The sequence below is a fragment of the Paroedura picta genome, chromosome 15, assembly GCF_049243985.1.
Source record: "Paroedura picta isolate Pp20150507F chromosome 15, Ppicta_v3.0, whole genome shotgun sequence".
Classification (NCBI taxonomy): domain Eukaryota; kingdom Metazoa; phylum Chordata; class Lepidosauria; order Squamata; family Gekkonidae; genus Paroedura; species Paroedura picta.
In genome coordinates this window covers 2,209,558-2,233,639 of record NC_135383.1, presented here as the reverse complement: position 1 = coordinate 2,233,639, position 24,082 = coordinate 2,209,558, and the positions used below count along the sequence as shown (strand labels likewise).

The 24,082-nt window shown below is 50.6% G+C and overlaps 1 protein-coding gene across 7 annotated transcripts in view; it reads right to left on the bottom strand.

Annotated features, from left to right (window-relative positions):
• CASZ1 (castor zinc finger 1) overlaps window positions 1–24,082 on the bottom strand; it is a 214,626-nt gene that overhangs the window by 9,264 nt on the left and 181,280 nt on the right. For all 7 annotated transcript variants that reach the window (XM_077311515.1, XM_077311516.1, XM_077311514.1 and 4 more), the window contains 12 exons: window positions 21,577–21,667; window positions 19,734–19,898; window positions 17,012–17,184; window positions 15,626–16,494; window positions 12,964–13,105; window positions 12,239–12,302; window positions 10,791–10,954; window positions 8,567–8,689; window positions 7,049–7,375; window positions 5,849–6,047; window positions 5,086–5,257; window positions 606–754 (listed from right to left, as the gene is read on the bottom strand). In XM_077311515.1, the coding sequence (XP_077167630.1) occupies window positions 606–754; window positions 5,086–5,257; window positions 5,849–6,047; window positions 7,049–7,375; window positions 8,567–8,689; window positions 10,791–10,954; window positions 12,239–12,302; window positions 12,964–13,105; window positions 15,626–16,494; window positions 17,012–17,184; window positions 19,734–19,898; window positions 21,577–21,667 (2,638 nt within the window). The remainder of the gene's footprint in view (window positions 1–605; window positions 755–5,085; window positions 5,258–5,848; window positions 6,048–7,048; window positions 7,376–8,566; window positions 8,690–10,790; window positions 10,955–12,238; window positions 12,303–12,963; window positions 13,106–15,625; window positions 16,495–17,011; window positions 17,185–19,733; window positions 19,899–21,576; window positions 21,668–24,082) is intronic.

Sequence of the window (24,082 nt, the reverse complement as noted above, 5' to 3'; positions counted from 1 at the left end):
CAGGAGGCTCTGTTGAACTGGCTGAATTTAGCACCAGACAGTTTGAATGTTGGCACTGGCCCTTCGGTGCACGCCTGTGTCTGTGTGTCTTTGTGTGTTCTGTTGACTTTGCTGCCCTAGGGGGTGCCTGTTTATGTCCCACTGTCTGGGGTCTGGGAAAAGATGAAGGACCCTGGTGATTTGAGTTCCATTTCACAACCAACCAAATCGGGGCTACATGCATATATACCGACATCCATTAAATCTTTTTGGACCTAGCAGGAGTGCTTTTGGAATGGCTCCCATACAGTCTGAGGACTAAGAACCAGTGTGGATTTTATAAGAGTGATCTGCAAATGAAGAGCTTTACGGGAATCTTGCATCACGCTTGTGATTCTCTTCCTGGAACATTCACATCGATCTTAATGTAATCCTGATGCAACATTTTCCATGCAGAGCTGCATGTGGGAATGTGGATGGTTCAGCCCGCCCGTCCACCCACATCCTTTTGAAGTGCATCAGCTGTTGCGATACAGACCGCAATACCATGAGGACTCAAACGGACAGGTGAGGGTTCAGGCCGGCTGCCCTCCCAGACGTTTTATCGTTGGGCCAGGGTTGCTTACCTGAGTGGGAACACGGTCAAAGTTCTTGCCCAGCATCCTCCTCATGTGTTTCCTCGCATGGGATGTCATCTGATGCTTCAGCAGGAAGGAGAACTGGCAGCCTTCACGGATGCAGTGAAAATGGCTGTTAACTTGGTTGTATTTGCAACCTGAAACGGGAGAATGCAAAACCGTTTACCTTTGGGTTGCTTGCAACAAATGAACTTGAGGCACTGATTTCGGCAAGGCTGAAGCCATTCTGGAATGACCACTGAGTCTGCCACATTCTCATCCTCAAAGCACCGATATGAAGTGCTTTCCAATCTGACAGGGGAAGGCAGGAAGGATTCTAGTTTGCAAAGGGCAGAAAACACAGCTTATTTAAAACTGCTAAAACAGCCATTACAGTCTGTATTGTTCCACTGGTTTATTCCGGTTGAAGATAAACCCTTTTGGCTTTTCTCCCCTCATCCAGTCCCTGTAGGCCACAAAAGCTTCTCAGAAGAGAGGGAAGCGAGAAGTGACAGGAGTTTTTACAGCCAGAGAACTTAAGACAACTTTGTGAATTCTGCCTGCTTTGGTAGAATTAGAGAACCTGTGCAAGACCAAGCAGAATGGAGAGGGGCATTGGGGGATGCTCCCACTTGGCTTTTAAATTATATATTATTATTATTATATAAATGTAATAATAAATAAATAAATAGTCACAGGGTTGATCTGAACAGAAGGAAGCTCAGCAATAACCCCATCTTACTATGAGGCAGATCATTAAAAGGACACGGGCTCCTCAGTCCAAGGGACTCCAGCAAACAATACTTTGCACCGGGTGTGAGAGGATCACGTTGCTGTTTGAGCACGAGTCCGTGACCTTAGCCTAACAGCTCTTAGCCTCTCTGCTGGCCGCCTGTAAAATGGTAACAGATGCCGGCCTACAACACAAAGATGTGGTGTGATCAGCAGAGGCACCGAGAGTGGCAGGAGCTTGTTCTATACAGCTGCTGCTGGAGGAAGTGCGGACAACACACTGACACCTGCATTTCTTTTTGGACCGTCCACATTGCACCTGTGACTTGATTTGTCCCTGGAACAAACCTCTCTCATCATGGCTGTGGAGGCCTTTCTGCATGCGTAGCAATATGGGAAGGCCAAGGGGGAGACAGGGACTTACTTTCTTTGGGGGGGTGGCGGCAGACTGGTATTGTGAGGCAGTTAATAAAAGAGATCTGTTAAACCAGGAAGTCTCCAGCAGAAATGAGCAAGAGTCCAGTTGGCACCTTAAAGACTAAGGTCCCAGGGCACTTTAAAAAGTAACAAACTTTGAGGAGCTTTTGTGAGTGAACAGTGACTCCTACCCTGCCACAAATCGTGTTAGTCTTTCAGGGGCTCCTGGACTCTTGCTCTTTTCCACTCAGAAGAAGTGAGCCATGACTCACCAAAGTTCCTCCCTGCCACCAATTCTGCTCTTCTGCTACAGACAGACTAACATGGCTGCCCATCTTGCCCTCCCTCCAGGAAGCCCCCAGTTTGACTCCAGCCACAAAGTCGCCAGGTGGGCTTAGAGAAGGCCCTGTGTTTCTGCTCCAGCCCTTTCCCACAACCTGCAAGACAGCCTGCCTTGTCAGAGGTTCTCATGATTAGCAGGATGTCTGGCATGCTTGGTGAATACTTGAAATACACGCAGCATAGCTATTATTGGGGGTCCTCCTTTGGGATTTTGGGGGATGCCACATACTGGACAAAAAAACATTTTTTTTTTACTGCTCTCTGATCAGAAGTTCAGCTTGCTCTGGAAACCGACTTGGCCCAGCCTCTTTGGCTGGCAGTGTGGATCTGCATTTTTTCTACCCTGGTTCCCAATGCAACAGAAACATGCTTATGGGGATGGGCCATGAATCTATTTGTCAATGCTGATGAACAAAATTCATGAGGATTGTGAGCACATTTTTCAACATGGCCAAGAATGTGCCCCTACCCATAAAAAACAACAACACCTGTCCTTGTCAAAACCAGCCTGTGAACAGAACAGTGTTGTTCCCCCCTTAAGGACAAAATGCAGTTTTATTTTCTCTGCCAAGTTAGTCTTTGCGGAGATAATGCTCTGCCCCCGCCAGAAGAAACCCTTCCTCCCCCACAGCTCCACCTCGCCTGCCCTCCCTGTCCCACTGCCATCCTGTTCCTCTTTCAGGAAGAAGAACAAACAGTGCTGGCGGGATTGAAACTCTATCGGCAGAAGGCAGGTGAAGGCTTGCCCGTTGCCGGGGCAGCTGAGTGTCACGTCTCGCAGGCTGCCTTTGTCTGGCCTCAGCGATCCCCAAAACGCCACCGGTTGAGCAAACAACAGCAACCTCCCAGCCTCTGGATGGTCGTAAGCCAAGAGCCAGGTAAGGGGCGGTCCTGTGGTGTTTCCCGTTGCCCAGGTTACCTCTGGTGGCCGGCTGCCACGCCGACATAAATTCTTTATGAAATAAAAGCCAAAGAGTTCTTCTTGCCTCCCCATGCTGTTTAAAATCTCACATGGTTTTGTGTGCGAACACGCCTTGGGTTTCTGTAGGTCTTCGCTCTTTTTGTCCTCTGTCAATAGGTGCATGTGGGGGAACGAGGAACGTAAAGAGCACCAGGCCTTGTTTGTCCTCAGTTCTCCAGCAAAGGCCTGACACTGTGACAGCACAGAAGGAAGCCTTTCTAAGGGGCAAGAGGAGTCAATCGGATTAACGGCTGGAAGCTTGGTGCCATTTTGCTCCCCTCCCCACAATGGCAGAGGGGATCCAAACGGGCTGTGATGGACCTTTCCTCCGAGTAAATCTGAGTCTGGCTCAGAAACCTTTGATGCCGGAAGAAATTCCTTTGATGATTTGTCCAAAACATTTTTTTGTGAAAGAAAAGCATCGGTCCACCTTTGTACCTGGGCCTGCATCCTTGATACTGAAGGCAGTTGGGCCTTCTCCAGTGCTTCTGCTTTCAGGCCTACTAGCATGAAGTCCTAATCAAACAGCAGGGGACAGGCTGGCCCTGTGATGTTCTTTGAGGGTCTCCCTTTGCTTCTAACAGCTAGTCCTCACACGTTCAGCCTCTCAACATCTGCCCTGTTCTTTCCCTGACCTGTCCCTGTTACTATGCCCTCCTCCTGCCTGGCCTTTGCTCCTGTGACATCGTCTTCCAGTTACTTTTGGACACTGGTGCAGAAGGTGGGTTGGTTTTGTTAAACCCTGCCTCTGCACAAATCAAAGTTTCTCTGCTGGTACCTCCCAAATAAATAGTGCTTGGCCGGTCCATACCGGTCTAGTTTTTCTCATTTGATTTAGCTCAATTATGACACACTGCTCTTCCCACCTGAGACCTCCAGGGCCCGAGAGACTCCTCAGTTTAATTCTCCCAGAAGGTGAGCTGGAGAGCGTCTGCCTAGCCCAAGATCACCTGCCGGCTTCCATGGCAGAGTGAGGACCTGAACCCAGGGCTTCCACAGCCCAATCCAACTCTAACCACAACACCATGCTCTGTGTTCCAAGTCCAGCTGGCTCCTAAATTTTGGAAACACCACAGCATTGCGGCCATGCACTTTGAGGGCCTGGGCAGGTTACCCTCTGTTGTGATTCCACAGCTAAGCTGAGGGCCCTCCCTGCTCACCCGGCAGGCAGTAGCTGCTCTGAGCGGGCAGAGAGGGGCTCAGAGACTGAGGCGCTGCATGTGGGTTTGGCCAGAGTTAGGCTTGCTTTGTTTGCCACTAACTGCTGGAGGGATTTGGGGGTGGGGCGTGTGTACGTGTGTGGGTTGCGATTTCGTAATTGCTTTGGCACTGCCAAATATGTCTGATGAACGGAGCTGCCAACCGCACACCTTGGCTCTCTGCCACCTATCAGGTGCTTTGATGTGCTGATGTTCGGCTGGGTTGCTGGCATCAGAAGAGGCAACGTAGCACTTGCCTCCAGCACACAAGTGGCAAGGGATGCCAGGAGATAGGTGGGGCAGCCTAAAGAATGAGAGGATCTCCTCCCTGCAAGTGGGAAATATTGGCTTCAGCCGCCCGGGCATGGCACTGCATATCAAAGGCCTGCCCCTCAAGGTGCTGGAATCAAGAGGGGACAAAACTACTGGAAGATCTCTGGGTTTTTTTCTCACGCTCAGGTATCTAACACACAGAGCAGGAGGGAGTTGCTTCCCTGGTGCTGCTGGAATCCAGACTGAGGCATTGGCATTCAGCCCTGCCCTGCCATCGCACCAGGGCAAGCTTGTATCCCCCATTCTTCCCCTCATCTACATTCTGGCTACTTAGGAGCAGGATTCACCAAGTCAGTTTGTTAGGGGCACTTTTCCAAGGCAGGTTGTTTGCCTAACTGCAGAACTGGAGATAGATTTCTGACTGGGAATGAGGGCAGAAAGAGAAGTGGCATCAAGGGCATTCTGGTGTGTTTTTCACACGTCTTTCTTTTGGTGGTTGGCGAGGTCAGTGAGTAGCTGGCCATGCCACGTGGCCCGAGGAGAAGAGCCAGGGAAGGAGGCCTACCTAGCCTGCCACACTCCTCCCGCTTTGTGAAGTACTTGAAGCCGTTGGCTGCTCTCCGCTCCGCCTTCTCGTGCTTCTTCACGTGCCAGGGCAGCTTGGTGGTGATGTTGGTCACAAAAAAACAGCCGGGACGCAGGCAATGGTAATGGCCCCGCATGCGGAATTCACAGTGCTGGAGGGGGAAGACGATGACCAATCAGAAGGGTTAGTGCAGAGCAACCCACTTCCTTCCCCAGAACTCATTTACCATCTCAAGCCAAATGCCCACCGCAGCCACACCTGAGGTCTAGGGATGTGCGTGCCCCCAAAGGGGGGAGATGCGCGAGCATGGCCTCTGCCTTCCCATGCCCCTCTGTCCCACTGGTGCAGAAATGTCACCACAGCCACAACCTTGCCCCTCCCCCTCCTTATGGCTCAGCATTCCTCCTCCTCCTCCTCCCACCTTCTCAACTGAGTCATGGCTTCTGTTAATGTGTGTGTGCATGCGTGTGTATAAACTCTTAAATGTCTGAAGCGGAGAGAGCAGAGAGAAGCCAAGCTTAGTTAAGCAAGCTTAGCTTTGCCATTGTGAAGGTTTTTCCCCCTTTGCTCTGCCTTAAAGGGGACAGCCTTGAGAATCCCACATGACCTGCTCCAAGAAAGCCTGATGGGCAGTATGGAAGCTCCCTACAAATGCAGGATTAGGCATCCCTCTGTGGAAGGAGCCTTCCCTTTACTCAGTTCCCCCAGCCTCAGGCGTATTGTGGCTCCGCTCTGCTTTTACCTGGTTTGGGCACAGACTCTGCAGGGAGTAGTACGCGAACTGGTCTCGCACATTCACCAGGTTGTTATTGGGGTTGATGTGGTCCAGGCAGTGGGACTCGGCTTTCCCAGAGGTTTTGCAGACGTACTTGCAGTTCCCAAAGAGACAATGGAAGTGGAATTTGTTGGCATACTTGCAATCTGTTGCCAGACAGGGGTCGCTGGGAAAGGGAAACAGACAGAGTGAGTCTCTCTTGTCATCCTTCTAATTTCCAAGGCCACAATTATCCTCAGGGAGACCAGTGCCCCTTGGGAGGTGTGCACAGTTGCTGGAGGAAATGCCTGCCACTTTTGTGCCCTCCTCAACCTGAACTTGCCCTGGAGCCTTTTAAAATCATGAAAAGAGAGAAAGTTCAAGCAGCTGCCAAAGATCTTTGTGGGTCATTTATAAGATAGTTACCTTTATGGACCTTTGATACTAATAGACCCAAATTATATGACTTACAATATAAAATATAAGGTATATAAAATATGAGAATTAGGTAGTGGGTTGAAGACTTTGTTTGTATCCCTGGAAAAAAAACCAATTCAGAAATAAGTTTACTGAGGAAGTAATATACGAAAACAAGGTTTTATACCTAGGAACTCGTTCTGAATAAAGCTTTTTGCCATCGCCAGCTTGGAAATTTCTTTCTGTTTAAAGATCTTTGCGTAGCAAGATGCCACAGAAATCCATTAAAATAGAGCTTTATTGTTATCTTTAAGAGAAATCGATTAGATCAGGGGTAGTCAAACTGCGGCCCTCCAGATGTCCATGGACTACCATTCCCAGAAGCCCCTGCCAGCATTTGCTGGCAGGGGCTTCTGGGAATGGTAGTCCATGGACATCTGGAGGGCCACAGTTTGACTACCCCTGGATTAGATAATGGTCAGTTGATTCATGAGTTTTGGTAGGCTGTACGATACAAAACAACAGTTCTAGACTCAAATACTCTCCCCTCTGTGGGACACAGGAGGAAGTTGGGGCCTGCCACCTGGGCTGTTTTGTAACTCATATTAAAAATAACTTAACGTGAACAGCTGCTGCTCAGCAGGTAGGATAAACAGCGGAATGCAACCACCGTGGTGGGAAGAGAGGAGAGCGGTTCGGAACTTCATTCAGAGAAACTCTGAACGAATAAAAGAGCTTGCCTCTTCCCGGCAACGGGCCTCAGTCACTCACTTCTCCTGGAACTGGAGGAATCCGGGCTTGACCTGAGGCTTGGCATTCTCGAGGGAAGTTGTTGCCAACGGTGAGGTGGCCAAGTTAGGCACGGATGCCGGGATCTGAGACATGGTGGACGCCAGCTGTTTCCAAGCAAGGAGTGTGGACGCGGAGGGCCCGGATGCCGCATTCGGAGGGGCCACGTCCAGGGAAGAGGCGTTGGCCATCGTGACGGAAGAAGTGGATGGCGATAAGGGGGATAAGGAAGTCTTGGTCTCCGCAGCAGATGGAAAGGACAAGTCAGAGTTTATTTTCACAGCTCCGCCTTCGGTCCGGAAGTGGAAACTGGAGTAAGAGAAAAGCAGGAAACATTTCGGCCCCGGCTATCTTGTATGGGCCACACCTAACCACAGGCCCTATCTGCAGGGCCTGTAAAACGGCACTCTTCCACCAGGCCTACGGCTGAGGCCAGAACGAGTGCGTAACGTCACACTGAATGCATGGAGAAGAAGCGGGGAAACAAAGTGTGGGGTATTTATTGTTTATAAGGTATTCTCAACCGGATTTCAATGTGCTGTAAACCACCCCGAGAGAAGGGCGGTATATGACTTTAAATAATAATAATAATAATAATATCCTGATTGGTGCTCCACTTCCTGTTTTTTAAGTGTGCACATTAGTACCTCATTAATCAGGCGCTAACTTTACTGTGACATTCTTGTTTATATTGGACAGACGTCTCACACCGACTAGTCTTTTGCACTATCCTCCCCTCTTCCGGTGGCCTCCAGCTGAAAAGATCTCAAGTTGCAGGTGTTGGGAAGGACCCTTCTCTGCCTGAGCTCCTAGAGATTCACTGCCAGTCAAAGGAAACAGGAGTGAACGAGGTGGATCACTTGTCTAAAGCAGCTTGATTTGTCCCTCACAAGTTTCCCTTGGGACTCTGTGCGAAGGGCAGGGTAGCAGTTTCTCAAATCAACAGTAACAGGAAAGGACCTTTGGGGTGATTGGCTTGGAGGAATGGCTGCATTTGCCTGTGGCCATCTTTGTAGTTCTGGCAGGGGAAAGTATCCTTGGATTTTAGATGTAGTCCCTGTAACAGTACCAGTTCCAGATTCTGGGCAAGCAGGGCCTAGAGGCCCCCTTCTGCCCACCCCACAAGCTCTCCCACCACCTGTGATCATAGCTGCCTGCCCCATGTTCATGCCCTTTCCCTCACAGCACTAAATGTTGTGTGGAGCTGCTGGGGCCACCAAGGAGAGCGGCCGCTTTGCAACACCTGCATGCACTCCTCTGCCATTAGTGGAGCGGCCACAAGCAAATGGGCAGGGGGATGCACGGGGCCATGTGGCTGGGGAGGGAACAAGTGCAGGAGGCCTATGACAGAGGGCCCTACCAGCAGCCCTGGGCCATGCCAGCTGCCCCGCCTCAGAATACACAGCTAGATAATCAACTGCTTTATTGCTGCAGCAGGTCAAGAGCACTGGAGACAAAGGAGCTGGTTGGCAGTCACGGTCCCACCACGGCCACACTTACTTGGCGTGCTTTATGGCGCCATCCAGGGTGCTGAAGAGAGCTCCGCATTCTTCCACCACGCAGTGGAAATGCACTTTGTGGAGAAAGTCACAGTGGGCATCACAGAAGTCCTTCGTGCCAAACCTGCCCGATGGAGAGAAGCAAGAACAGGCTGTTTGAAGAGCAGCACAAGACAAGGTCATCACCTCTGCAAGACAACAGTGATGTCTTTCACCTTCTGCTGATGTGTCGGCAAGGCGGGGACTGCTTCCGACATCACTGGGCCCTTCACCTGGTGGCCTGTTTACTGAGCTCAGCTAGTCCTTGGTCCACTTTGGACCCAAAGGACAAGGACAGGAGCTCCCTTGTGCCAAAAAAAAAATGGCCTTGATAATTGATCAAACCAGCAGGATGCAAGAAAGGGAGGAGATCCCCGAGAATGGGAGGAAACCAGAATATGATTCCTCAGAAATGTCAGTGGGTTAGAGGGTTTTAATTAACTGCTTGACTTTGAAAGGATTAATGAATCAATTGAATTTAAATACATTTACATATTGAAAAACACTGCTGAAGGTGTCTTTTCCCCTCTTTTTTTGGAGGATCCTGGAGGAGGACAACTGTTTCTCTCACTTGTGAGATAACTTATAATCTTGTAAAAGAAAGTTGCTGTGCGGGAAGAAAGGCCCTTCTTAATATATTCAGTCTCATCATATTTGGAAAGGTGGAACGTTCCCCGTTACTGCTTTGAATTGATTTTGAAGAAAAGCAAGGTCAAATGGTCTCAAATCAGTATTGCTGTAACATACCAAAATGTCTTAAAATAGTTTAAGGCCAGCTCACTATTGGACAAGGTGAAGATTTAAAATATATCTCAATCTATTGACATTGGTTACCACAGAGCTCTGCCAGCTTCTTGAGCTGTGATTCTTTTTTACTAGAAGAAAAGCCAAACTAGTTTCAAAGAATAAAAACTGAAATGGAAAGACAGTCAAGTGCGGTATTGTATGAAGAACAGCAGAAGAGTTGGCTCTTCTATGCTGCTTTTCTCTACCCGAAGGAGTCTCAAAGTGGCTTACAGTCGCCTTCCCTTTCCTCTCCCCACAACAGACACCCTGTGGGGTGGGTGAGGCTGAGAGAGCCCTGATATTCTTGCTCAGTCAGAACAGCTTTATCAGTGCTGTGACGAGCGCATGGTCACCCAGCTGGCTGCATGTGGAGGAGCGGGGAATCAAACCCGGCTCTCCAGATAAGAAGACTGCGCTCCTAACCACGACACCAAGCTGGGAGCAGACCTCTCGCTAGCCTCAACCTTGATGGGATTTCAAGAACCTGAAAGTCCTTCTGGTTTTCCCAAGAGGAACTCTGGAGTTGGCAGAGCATTCATTCATTTATTTTAAAAACTTGTATTCCACCTGCTCACCCAGTTCAGGGCCCTCAAGGCATCAAAACAGGCAATAATAAGTAGTCATTGTCAGTAAGGAGAAACATAATTCAACATGCAGCAGAGCAAAACGACACCGGCTGAAAGTGCAATCCTAAACAGAGTTACAGCCTTTTAAGTCCATCGGAGAAGCAAGAAGCAGCAGCAGCACTGTATTGCAGAGGGGGAATTCCATACCATGTTCCCTGAGTTACTTTGAAAGACAGCATGAGAAAATGAGTGGAAGAAAGGGTCTAAATAATCCAGTAATGTCTCAGGGGTTCCCCAGGGGGAGTCCAAAGAGGCCTGGGTGAAAGGGACACCTCCCCCCCGCCTCCCCGGGCCGCCAGGGGGCTGAGGGTAAATGGACAATAGAAATGAGCAGAGTGGGAGGCAACAAATCCTGTCGGTAAGACTTCAGCTTGGATTCTATCCTAACTCAAGAGGAACAGTAAACAGGCCAGTACTGAAATCCTCGGATTATCATCATCTGAGAGGAGTCGAGAATACCTCCAGAGAGAAAGGACGACACAGAAGGAGCATGCGGGGAATAAGGTGATAAAGCCCTTGGTCCAGCCATACAGCATGTGAAAGAGGCCTCCACAGAGGAGTGTCATAGTCCTGGGCCTTCATACACATGATGGGTTCTTTTTTCACAGTAGTTGTAACATTGTGCAAGATGTGCATTGACAGTTTTCTGTGCTGGCTAGCACCCTAAGGAACGAGGGGCAAGTCGCGTGATGTTCTCAGTCTTGCCCCACCTTTTGAGGCTCTGCTGTCAGAGACATGCTCTCTCCATTCACGCAGCTCTGACCCCACCCTTACCTGCGCAAGTACATCTTCCAGGGCTCAGAGAGTTTCTCTTGGACAAGGGCCTTGACCGCCTTGCCCAGGTACTGCGAGGCATCCCCTGCTGCCCCGGCCTGGCTGCAGTCAGCTTCTGCCTTCAAGCCAAGAAGGTTGCCGAGGTTGGGGTTAGTCTGAGACATCTGAGGGAGGGAAGCAAATGCTGCCTGTTAGGGAAGAAGGCTGTCAATCCATGAGTGGTGGGGGTGGTGCTGGCAGGGAGCAACATTAAGCTCAGAACGTGTAGGACTCATGCCCTGTTCGGAGCTCCCTGGAAATCTCGGCTGGCCAAAACTGGATGCTGGAGGAGATGGGCCTTGTTTCTGATGCAGCAGGGCAGCTGAGGAAGCCCCAACTGGACTCTGGGTCAGAAATATGGTTCTTTGGGCTCTCCGAGTATCCTGAGACAACAGTCAGGTTGACACGGCAGTACAACCCCCACTAAGGTCCGTTTTCCTGCTTTTGAAACATCTAACCCCAAATGGCCAAAATCAATCATGGGTTTAAATGGAGAACAGAAAAATGCTGAACAGGATGGTGCAATCCGGCCTCATTAGGCGCTAAGCAGTAACCAAAAAGGGAAAACCCAAATGCCGAGGAAAGCAAAAAACAAAACCTAAACTCGGTGGGACTCCTAAGGGAAGGGAGAGGCAGAGGGAGTGGGAGAGCAGTCAAGCTCTTCTTTCCGGAGGGGGCCGCAGCCTCGCTGGCCTTTATGCTCAGAGCCCCCTGGGCCGGCAGCAATGCCTCAGAAGCCCGACAGGCAGCAGGATGCTCAAGCGGGCCTGTGAGGAGGCTGCACTGAAAGAATGGACGCAGCCCAAGTCACATTTATTGTTTAAAAGGACAAGAATGCACATCCCCATTGGGTTATGCTATTTAAAAGCTTCTGAAATCAAAAATTGTGCACATTTAAAAATAAATATTGGGGGGGGGGTCAGAGAGAATTTCCAGAGCAACAAACGTGGCACTGAAGACCCTGGTTCAAAACTTTCGAGTTTTTTCCCTCCTTCCTAATCTCAGACAGGGCAACGACAATCCTCCTGCTCATTTTTAAAAATATACATTTTAGGTAAATAAATAGAATCAAGACCAGAAAACAACAGAGTGGGGGACGGGGGAGTTGTCAGGTTTGGAAAGGAGAAACAAACCCTTTTGGAGGCCCTCCTCCTTCTGAAGGGACAGAGAAGAAAAAAGGGGATGTCAGAGGCTGCGATATATTTCTTCAGCCAGTTCATTAAATTAATTCGTAAGCAGTGGCTCTGAAATTATACCCGATGAAAAATGGTCTCAAAATTTAAATGGTACAAACTCATCTTATTAGAGGCAAAACATTAAAAAACAAACGCATCTCCCCCTCCCTCCCCACCTCGGCTTTAATTTCTCTTGGTGGGGGGAATGAAAGGCCTTTGATGGATGGCTCTTACCTTATTCATAAGCGAGGATAAAAGAGATGAATTTGCCGAGACTGTGTGGCCATTTGATTCATTACTGGAACACACAAACCAACAGGGTTTCGTTAAGACGTGCATACAGGGACTGCAATTAATTCTCCTTTCAAACTGCCCCCCCCTCCACCTGCTGCATCAGAAGGACAACATGGTATCTACTCTTGTCCCAAGAGATCTAGCCGGCATGGTGGGATTCAGTCGTGATCCAAGCAGAAGACTCTTGGTGGGCCAGTTAGTCCACCCAGCAGCCCAGATGGCTCCTCGTAGCCGGACACCCTGCTCAGCCTCATTCAGCCATTCAATGAATGAGGAAAGCTGAGAGCCTTCCAGCGGCTGAGGAAGTTCCCCAGAAGACCTTCCCTGTCTTTGCACTACTCAGCAGGATGCAACCGAACAAGGAGGCCAGAAGATGCATCTGGCTGAATCAAGCTGCTCTGTTCATTCACTTGGGCAAGCAGGGCTGGGATCAGATGGAGGAGGAGGAGGCTGAGAAAAGCTGAGTGAACGGTGCCTGTTTGGTGGACAGAAACGGGAACTTCTGATGCCACAATCTGGGGCCCTGTTACCATTCTCAAGTGGATCCAGGTGGTTGTAACAATGGGCTTAAAGTGCAAACCTTCCCCTCCCCTCCCCAGGAAGCTTTCCAGCAATGACTATGCAGCTGTCATCTGACTCCACCAACACACCGTCTCTTCCCTTACCCGTGATCCTTCACGCTCAGGTCCAGGCTGTGCTCCTGCAAGGAATCCTGGGTCGCCGTGGAAGTGGAGCCCGGACTTTCAGTGGCCTCCTGTTTGATCTGAGCTGGGTTAAACCGCCCAGGAGTGGTCAACTGCCCGTTCCCTGTATTAGAGAAAGCAGCAGGGGCAGGAATTGAATAGTCAAAAGAGTAAAGGAAGTCAACCAACATCAAGAATGACAAATAATGAGTCAGAAAAGTTTCTGAAAACAAACAAAAAAAGGGCTGTCAGGAGGGTGGAAGGGAAAGGTCTGGGATTGCTGGTCAGCATTTATCACTGGCTTGACGTGATGGGCTGTGACGTGCACCCCAGCGTGGAAATTCTTCAAGTGATAATTATTGCAAAATTATGTCAAAGTTGTCCAGGCTATGGGCCCTTTAAAGGAGAAGGGCGGAAGGAGCGAGGGGGGGATCTGATGTTCTGCACAAACTGTCATAACTAATTTGCGGGGCTGCCTCTTAACCGTTTATTAAAGACTCTGTTAATGCTGAGGCAATGTGGCAGCTTTAGACTGCTAGTCAAGCCCCCTTTCCATTCCCCAATCTCGACGTTGCCTTGGCGACCGCTCCGGCCTTCTCACTGAGCATGCCCAAAAGGAACATCTGCTGTGTCAGGTCTATCGAATCTGACAGCCAATCAGATTGGTTCAAACTGCGTGACCCCTCGCCCATCATGTTGCCCCCGACAAGAGGGTGCTCCTTCCCCCCCCCCCCCGGGAAGTGCAGTTTGGGTCTCTCTCCCTTGCCCTGAGTCTGCCACTGGAAAATTCCCACCCCACGCCCAAATGTCTGATGACTGGAGGGGGGGGGGCGGGCAGAGACGCCCCACAAAGTTGAGAAACAGGAAAAAAAAGCAGAGAAAAGGATGAAAAGATGGCAGGAGGCAAAGTTGCTGACAAGAACATGTCCGCTGAGCTTTTATCCACAAGCCCCAAGTGACTAAAATATTAATCTACCCGGAGGCACTACAGCTGATGGGGAACTGTTTCGCAGGCAGCAAGTGACATTTTATTTAAAAAATAAAGGGAAAAAATAGTTCCCTCAATGACCTTTCTCTGCTTTAGGAAAAAATAGCCCCTGCTCAAAAAATCAAGGTAAGAATAAAAAGCGTTTTTGAGAACTTCCGCAGGCTTCTCTCTTCCCTGCTTTCATTTCAGCTCCCCTCATTCTGCTGAGTTTTGGAGGCTGCGGAGAAGCCACCCGCGATGCCCCACTCAGACGGCTGGGACTACACTGCGTGGGGAGTGCAAAATCATTTATTGGGCCCCTGGTACCAACAGGCCCTCCATCACTTAGGAAGCACCTCAGGAGAAGAGAACTGGCAAGAGAAACCAGGGACCCAGCTGCGAGGAGAGCCAAGTAAATCTGGGGAAATTCACCACTTCCGTTGAATGCGCTTACACTCCCAGTGCCAAAAGAGCACCGGGAAAGGCCCAGCAGCTTGGCTACATATGCAGAAGTTGGCAGTCAAAGGAGCCGCCTGCCTTGGTCGGAGAGCCTTTAATATCTTGCTGCTACGGCACGGTTTTGCTGCGGTGCTACTTCTCAAAGATGCCAGGGGACGGAGAGGGGAAAGGGCCGCCTGCCTCTCAGATCTGCAAAGCGGAGGAATCCAGGCAGCCATTCCCAAGAGGCCCAGCAGGGCGCTAATCTCGGAGAGCCCACAACAGGATGGCAGAGCAGGGAGAGGAAGCCACCGACTGAAATGGATGCTTACAAGGAGTTGGCAAGGAGCCATCATTCATGTCAGCGTGTGGAAATAAGAGGGGAGCCAGGGAGCCATTTGTTGCAGTTCTACCCAGCAGAGTAAATAAGTATGCATCTGGTTGGAGAAGCTGCTAGATGGAACCCTCCCGTTTTGCTCCATGGGCTTCCCTAACGGCCCTCTACAGCTTTATCCTTGAGATCTTATTTGCTCAACATTTTGCGGCTCATCTTTTGGCCTTTTCGTGTCAACCTATGGCAAACTGGTTGAATTTTCTTCTAATACTTACAAACTGCGGCTGACCATGAACTCTCGAAAGCCTCTAAAAGTCAGGCAGATAAACAGCAAGTTGGGAGGGGGGGCACTGTCCCCCCCCCAGTGTATTCAGCTCTGGCTGACTTTGCTGCTTCAAAGCCGAACTAAAAACAGCCGTGTGAATCTGCTCCCTGTCGATTTCCTTTGCCAAATAATTGGCGTTGCCCTAGGTCTCTGGTCTTTGTTCTCACAGGTCCTTCATTCCTTAAATGTATCATTACGAAGGTGGAACTCTGCAGCTGGGTTTTGGGGCTGGGAGAAAGGATAGTAGAAGATTGGGAAAGACCGTGTGTGTTTCCAAACCAAACCTGCTTTCTATCTTGGCAGCTGATCTGGAAGGCAGTCAATAGAATAGGAGGTTCTTTTCCTCCCCCTTGCCTCAAATCAACATGTCTCCCTCCAAGCAGTGTTCCATACGGGAGCCTCAAACAATGTGGTGTTTCTGCTCCCGGAATCCAGTAGCGGCTTCCCTGAGGAACATGACCCATTCTTCTTCCCTGCTCCCAGTCTTGCATCCCACAGGCTGAACCACCTCCCTGCCCATCAGAGCCCCCCAGCAGAGATCATGCCCTTTCTCAGCTTGGAGGGGAGGCAAGGGACTCACCTGCTTCCACAGCCACAGAGGGCTTAAGTGCTGCTGCAGCCAACCTGGCCATCATGGGTGAGATTAAGCCTTTGCTGGCAGTGATCCTCTCTGTTATGGATGCCCCTGGAGTTGGCAGAGAGGTGGCCACTGCCTCGCCGGCACCTGAGACGGCCTGGGAAGGGGAATTGGCAGAGGATGCTGGGTTGGCGTTAGACGGTCCAGCGGCTATCAAGCTAGCGGAGCTGGCAGGCAGCGGTGTGGAAACCCGGCTGGGGATGATGGGGAAATAGGAGCCCGCCGATCCAGGAAGCGCCGCGTTGGAGAGCGCCAAGGCCAAGGGTATATTGCTGGGGAGGGTTTGGGAGAGCAAAGCAGGGATCTTCGAGGCCGAGGGCAGGCTGTTGGTGGCCTTGCTGGCGGCCTGCGAGGAGGCCAGCTCTGCCGCAGTGGAGGGTGCTGCCCCCGGAACAACCAAGGAGACGGAAGACTGCTGACTGGTGGGGGAGGCACTCAGGCTGGAGTTCTTTGAGCTCATGGCCGAGAAGTCAATGAGGTCGTCGTTGCTGGACTCTTCCTGCTCGTTGTCCTTGGCCCCCAGGAGGGAGGCGGGCAAGCCCAGCACCCCGGAGCTGCGGATGTGCCGGCGCTCGTGCTTGCGCTTGTGTGAGGTCATCTGGCTGGTGGAGGTGAAGGTGAAGCCGCAGCCGGGCCGGATGCAGTGGAAGTGGTTGGTGGCCTTGCTGTAGACGCAGCCCTCGTACTTGCACTCCTCGTACTTGTAGAACTTCTTGAAGCCGTCCTTGGCGTAGGCGTCGTCCTTGATGTGGTAGCTCTTGTGCTTCTCGATGTCGCACTTGTTCTTGAAGGTGAACGTGCAGCCAGGCCGCCTGCGAGGGGGGGAACGGGGCATTTTAGGAAAGGGATGGCAGCCCACCGCCTTCTCCCGAGAAAGGGCAGGGGGCTGGGAGCCAGCAGAAAGGAGATTGCTGGCCACACAGAGTGCTTCCTCTGGGCTCCTGAAGGGGTTATCTCCATCAAAACAAACCATGAATAAAGGCCTGCCCTAATCCTATGAACGCAAACATGGAGCTACGCATTTAATTCTGTGTATTTCAGTGGGGCTGTGCAGAGTCTCCTGACGTCAGAGGTAGAGCTGCACTGCATGCTTCCTTGCCCTCACCTATGGCTGCTCCCCCACCCCCCCGCCCAGCTAGTGTCCCTCTCTTGCCTCTCCGCAGTCTTTCTTCTCCAGGAGCCTCTTTCTTCTCCAGGAGCCTAACAAAACATACTTCTGGAGAACAACAGAAACAACACCCAGGAAACGCAGAGAAAAACATATACAGAACGTTGCAGACTCTTTTCTGTTTTGGGGCGGGGGGGGAGGGGGAGATGAACGGTGCCCACCTGCAATGGAAGTGAGTGGTCTTCTGCCCGTAGAACTGGCATTCCACAGTGCCACAGTCTTCAGTGGCCCGGAACCGCTGGAATCCATCGTTAATGAGCTGCGTATTCTTCTTGTGGAAGTTTTCATGGGTCATCACATCCGAGGTGCTGGTATAGACTTTGTTACAACCCACCTGGCACAAAGTGGGGAGGCAGGAGAGAAGGGGGTGAAAAGAAAAGAGGGAGAGAGAGCATGTTGTGAGCCTGTTGAAGAAAAACAGTAATGTTTCTGGAACTTCCCTGCCAGGGTGTGAAGTGTGTGTGTTTATCACTCGATGCAGAAAGCAAGAGGCCAGAAGAAAAGCACGGTGGAGAGAGAAATGTTTGTGGTGGGAGGGTCTGAAAGAGCCGTAAAATTATGGAGTTGCCCACTCAAAGGGGACCAGTTGACAGGTCAGGCTGCTAACAGCTTGTGTTCTGCTTGGCCAGACCAGCGTGGAAATCCAAGCACGGTCAGCGCATAGCCAAGGGGAGAACTGCAAGGTGCCACAGAGGCAGGGGCAGGAGGAGAGCCTTTCTCACCAAAGCCTGGAAATCCACAGTAGCCAGTGGGTGCATTTCCTTCCCTTGCACAACGATGAAACCATCCTTTATGTCTGGCTACACTCTGATAGGGAACAATGCCCTTTTGCCCTGATTCAGCTCTCCCATTTGCTTCATTTTAAACCTCTCTCTGTTGGGGGGGACGGGACAAGGCTTAAACCTCCCACCCCCACAAGTAGAGGGGCCGAATTTGCCATATTGAGTAAAATTCCAGTGGAATCCGACCATGCCATCATGCCCGCAGAGCGTGCTTTGTTCCCTCCCACCCGCTTCTGTGCCTCGTGTGCCAACGCCTGCACCATCTCAGAAATGAAGCAAACCAAAACACCTCCCCCCTTCCCCCCCCCCGGCCTGGTTCAACTTGGGCCGATTCAGAGGTAATAACAAAACATCTGACAAACACCCAGAAAAGGGAAAAAAGAAGAGGTGGGGCGGGGGGAGTAGTGAGGAGAGATCTGCAGCTATTTCCAAAAGAAAAGGGCTTCTTTCCACACTGACACCTTGAAAGAAGACAGACCCGGTGTAGTGTTAAAAGAAAAAATTAAACAAAAACCTTCTAGTGAATCATTTGCAAGGGGCTCTTTGTGTTAAAGCATGAAAAATGTCCATTTGTATAAACAACTAACCGTATTTTGTCCACACCAATTATGGACATGAAAGGGGGGGGAAACGCCCTCACAATGTCCACGGCACAAATACCGCTGTTTGAGAGATATTTTCTTTAATTGGGAATTCATAATGTTCCGACACCTTTCTTCTTAACATGGTCATTGGGCTTGGTGCGGCAGTTTCCAAGCTTTCTACCTTAAGGAAACCCTCTCTGCTTCATCCGTGAATGCTGGATGGAAGGGCCGCATCCCGAGATGACAAGGCAGGGCCACAGTGGCCAAGGATGTTTCTTGCCTGGATGGCAGGCTCCCCAGGGGCTTCTGATGGGCCACTGGGTAAAACGGGACTGGCCTAGATGGACCCGCAGTCCAGTCTATAGGGCCTTTCTTATGGTGTTCTGGCTGGCCTGGTGGACAGAAGGTATGTTCTAGGAATGCACATTCAGCTCATGGAGGATACAGGTTGACATCTAGGGCCTCCCTGGCACCTGAGCAAACTGACAGGCCACCCCAGTAGAGGAAGATCAGCAGGCAACACTGCTGTGCTCTGAAACTATCTTGAACCCCGTTCATCATTTTCTCATTGCAAAATCCCTATCAGTTTCCAATGAAAGCAGGGTCAGAAAATTACCTAAATGGGTCTGGCTATTTCTGTCTGTCCCATCTGGTAGGTCTTTTAACAATCATTTTGGGGCTTTGAGGGAGGGTGGATTTACAAGCGAGTGGACTCTGAAACTGCAAAGAGCTAGGCCATAATTCTTAGCACCCTCCTTCTCCTACTACTCTCCAAAGAGAATTCACCTCCCTCTCTCTCTGTTTTGATGTTGGGCCTTGATTAATATATGATTGACTTAGCAGCTGGCTACAAAGGGACTAACCCACTGCTAGAGGGCAGGCCTTGCACAGAGAGGCTGCATATCAAGGGGGGAAACAGCCGTTCTGCTGGGCCGTTTGGCCAGAGGAAGGAGCATCCTGGAGAGGGTTTGAACCTGATGCAACTCGCCAAAGGATATCCTCAGATAAGTCACAGAGGGGAGATCCTAAGCAGAACATGACAGCTTTCTGCACTTCTTGGGTTTCTACACCCAAAAAAGTTTGCCCAGAGACGAGAGAGGGTCACTGACCCCTGACTCCTGTCAGAGGAAACACCTTTCAAATCCTCCAGGGACATTTTGCAGAGAGTGGAAGATTATTGATTCCTGATCCTGGCACGAGAGAGAAATGATGTCTACGTCTACCTCTGGACTTCCTGGTTTAACAGGGACAAGAACATGGCTCCCACGCAGCTATGCCAGTGGTGTTCTGTTTCACTATGTTTCCTCATCCCACCCTGGATTCTTTCAGGAAACAAAGCTACAGTGCTAGTCTTTGCTAGAAGAAGCCGTCCGTTATAAATCCCTACAGCGATGCATTTGCTGCACTGTGGATTTGCACCACGTGGGAACACCATAGTATCAGCGGACGTGGGCAACCGACGTGTCTCCCGATGCCTTTCCCCGGCCAAAGGGGACTCCCAGGCTGGGCCCTGTTACCTGCATGCAGTGGTAGTGTGTGCTTTTCCCATTCAGGTGGCAGCCATGATAGTAAACGCTGCAGTCGTCCAGGGGGCTGAAACGCATAAAGCCGTGCTGGAGGGAGTTGTCGCGCTTCTTGTGCATATTGTAATGCCGGATCACATCTTGCTTACTTGTGAATCTCTGGTGGAAAGAGGGACATGCATAACATAGGAGATGCCAGCACTGAGGGGCGGGGGCCGTCTCTGGGCAAAAATTCCTTTGTACATACTCAGCAATGACAAGATTAAAGTAATCAGGAAGAATATTTCTACAATGGTCAGAGAAGTGCCCCTTGGCCAAACTAGGAAGGTGCAGAAGGGCTCTGTCCTCCCTCCAAGGTAGGCCCCTCAAGTAACTGACCCTCACTGACCCACCTAGGGTCCAGACCATAATCTCTCCGAATTCTGTCTCTCCATTTCCCAAGCAAGGAAGCCAGAACAGCCTGCACAAAATGAAGCCTCAAAGGGTTGACTGTCCCAAGGAAAGGGTGATAAACACTGTATGAAAATACTTTTAAAAAATGGTGACGGTATGTTTAGCCACCTGTAATTAAATATTTAAATCCTTTCCGTGATAAAAGACAGAAGACGTGTTGCTGACCCCCACATTTTGCTGCTCTGCTGAAGAAACAAATCCTGATCTATTTCTATTGCTCTTATTAAACTTTGGGATTTACGCGGGAACTCCAAAGAAGCCCTGAACACTGATTTCCCGGAGGCATTATATTACAGGAATTCCGTTGCCAATCACCCTTAATTTGCGGCCATTTATTACTGAACGCCATTCATTATAAAAATATATCTCGCCTGCAGGATAATTTGCATTTGTAAAAAAATCAGCCTAAAGCTGTATTCCCTCGTGGGATCAGGCATATCTCCCCTCCCCTTCCCAAGCCAGGACAGCTCCTGACTTCATCGCCACAGCTGCGCCTCTCTCTGCTTTCCTTGTTCTTCAAGGCTCAACATGCCATTAGAGGCCAACTCATCAGACAAGGCTTCTCCTTCCCAATACAAACTGGCCTCTGCTCCCATCCCTGCATTGATCCTCAGGAGCCAATGGCTGTACTTCCTCCGAGACACAGGCTGGGGCAGTCACCAAGCTCAGCCACAGCAGTTCCTGGGAATTCCTCTCCCCCAACACACAGCAAGAGTGGATTCACACCCTCAAATTGGGAGTGCTGGGTAAACAAACCCAGCATGGAACCAGGACATGACTTTGCAATTCTGCCTTGGCAGCTCTCCCAGCTACCCCAGGCTGGCTTCTGCCCTTCCTCCTCCTCCTCCTTCGCCACTCCCACCCCCTGCTATCCCTCCCTTAAACGAAACCGCTGGTCCAAGACCACTGCTCGTCTCAAGGGTGTTCTACTTTGGCAGCAGTTGATTCCAGTTGAATAGAGGAGGGTGCAACTGTGTGTGTGTGTGGGGGGACCCACACCTTCCTTTTACGAGAGAAGGGAATGCGGCAGCCATTTAGCGCAACCACAATTTAACAGGTGGGGTTGTATGGTGATGTTGCCCCAAGCTGGCATCGCAGTGGCTGAACTTGTGAAACCCAGGAGGCCCAAGACGGACGTTGGGAAAAGGTTCAGAATGCCCACATGTGTCACCCTCTTCCAGGACACAGAAAACAGTGATCTTGGAACACGTTGCCATATCTGCAGCATCACATCCTCCATGCCAAAAGCTTCCGGGGGCAGCTTCACTGCAGAATGGCTGTCTTAAGAAAAGCCTCTTCCCTGGCTGTGGAAAGATCCTGTCACCGGTGGGGAAATCAAGTCAAGAAGAGGGCATAGTTCAACCTCCTGGGCCGTTTTCTTTACCTGATAGTTGCACTCTGGGTCAAGGCAGTGATAGTGCTCCCGGTACTGGTACGCACAGTGAATGTGTCCGCAGTGCTGGCTTCCTGAAAACCTGAGAGGAAGAAGATGAGGAGAAAGGAAGCCTGAATGAAATGGGCACGTGCTTAAGGACAGACAGTGCAGCCCTCTTTCCCCCCAGTTTGGGTTAGTCGTACATTAACTTCGAGTCAGTCTCATTCTCCACGTAGTTTCAGAAGGAAGCTGTGTTTGCCTTTAGCAGAAGGAATTGCCCACTGGGAGGTTCAGGACTTCCAGCTTTCCTTCCCACAAGTGAGGCCTGGTCACCGTGGAGACAGTTTACTGCCTTGTGCTTGCCAACTGCCGTTCCGGGTTGCCTGCACTCATCCCTTCTGTGACCTGCACCCTTACAATGAAATTCTAAGACTAGGAGCCCCAAATTCAGCACTCAGATTACAGTATACCAATTAAACATATCTGCATAGAATTTGTTCATCTGTCTTAATTTAGATTTTAAACCACGAAGGTTTTCTGGAAACTGCCCCAAAGAAGGGTGTGACAAAGGTGAAGCACGGATGTGGAGGTGTTTCCAGGTTAGATCCCTAAGGACTAGAAACTTGCTTTTTAATAAAGTGAAACATGAGACAATCAGGATGTTGAATTTTGTAATCGTAGATTTTGCGCCAGTATGGCAAATTCCACGCCTGCCCCCCAATAATTGGCGTAACCATACTGAATGAGATCTGTGCCCGAGTCCTTCCTCTGGAATCATGACTAGATCAGGGGAGGTGCCCAATCTGGAATTGTTCTCAGCGGCTACCTGGGAATGTAGCTGGCATGGAGTGGAGACTCCTGCTTCCACACACGAACCAATGCCACAAAAACTTCTAAATGGCTGAAGGAAACAGCTGTGGGCCTCTTTAATTTTCATCCAGCGGTTGGCTCCTCAGTCAGAGCCTCAGATCTGGGTGGCAGGCTTCCTTGTAAAGCCCAACGCATGTGGGTCCACGGGGTGCCTTGGACTGGGGTGCTGACAGTGGGAAGCAGAAGAAGGTGGAAAGGACCGTAGGAGGGCGCATGGTGTGAAGGCCTTGAGAAGAGCAGAGAATGAGGACATTCTACCGACAATATAGAAGGCCTCGGGAAAACCAACCATCACATTGCATAGAGCATATTGTGGAGTAATTTGCAAGCAATGGGGGCAGCTGAAGGGAAGCTCTGAGGGGAAACGCTGAGTGCTAAATTACCATCTGCTGCAGGGTTCCAAATGCCATCCTGCACCATAGGCCGCGCAAGGGCCCTCAGAGACGGGGCATCCAAAGGGAGCTGTGAATTAAGGGGGAAACCCAGGTTCAGGCCCTGGTCAGGCAGCAGGAGGACGAGAGGAGAATGGCAGCAATAAATAAGGCATCTGCAATATGTACGAGGGGAGAGGTCAATTGTGGAGACAGCCAGGCCCCTAGAAGACCAAAAGGGGGCTTAATTGACAGAAGAGAGAAAGAGACTGCTAAAAAATTAAATCGCTGCTTTGCCTTGGCATTCACAAAGAGAGAAGGGGACAGATGCCAGAAGCAGACATGCCTTTCCCAAGGGAGGAAAGAGGAAGGGGGGGGGGGAGAAGTGCTGCAAGACATCAAGCCTGCACCAGAACAGGTGAGTGAGAAACCTGAGCTGATGCAGAGAAACAAAGAGGGAGGGGGGGGAGAAAAAGGGGTCAACAGCAAGCCAGGCCTTAGCAGCCAAGGGGATGGGCCTGCTGCTGGCCTGTCTGCGTTCTAAAAAGAGCGAGTTGCTCCAGAGGAATGCAAACTCTGGAGAATGGGCATGGGCTTACCGCCACTCAGGTAACCATAAGTGGTGCAAAACCCTGGGAATGGTTTCACACTGGATATTCAGTGCCCTTGGAAGACGACAGCTTCTTGAGCAACTGGGACTTAAGTAGCTTCCACCAGCACCTCACCTGACAATGGCTTCATCACCCTTGGAGACAATGCTCAGAGGACCCAACAGCTATTTTATTTCTCTAGGAAGCCATGACAGACAGAGGGCCTGGGCACTCTACAGAACAGCCAAACACCTCTTTATGCCCCCTTGATTTGAGGGAGACAATTAAACAGGCGCTGCTCTCCATCTGTAACCCACAAATGTAAAAAACAGTGCTCAACTTGGAACAAGCCATCCTCTTTCCTTCCATGTCCAATGGTGCAGAAGATTGCAACAATTCTGGCATGTCATCTCCTGGTGTGCCATTTGCCTGGAGACCTTTGGCTGCTTCCCCGCCTGTCTCTCTGGCTGACGGAGCATGAGGACTTGCCAGACTTGAAGTGGCAACCCTGGGTGGCCTTTTCCCTTCCTGTTGTACCACTTCCTCAGCCTGGAGGACTGCCTGCTGGGTACTCGGTTCTCCTGGCACCAGACGGAGCTGTAAATGCTTCCAAACTTTGCCCTGGCAACACAGGAAAGCTGCACTCCAGGCTCTTGGTGCTTGCTTCTCCAGCCCTGCCTGGCC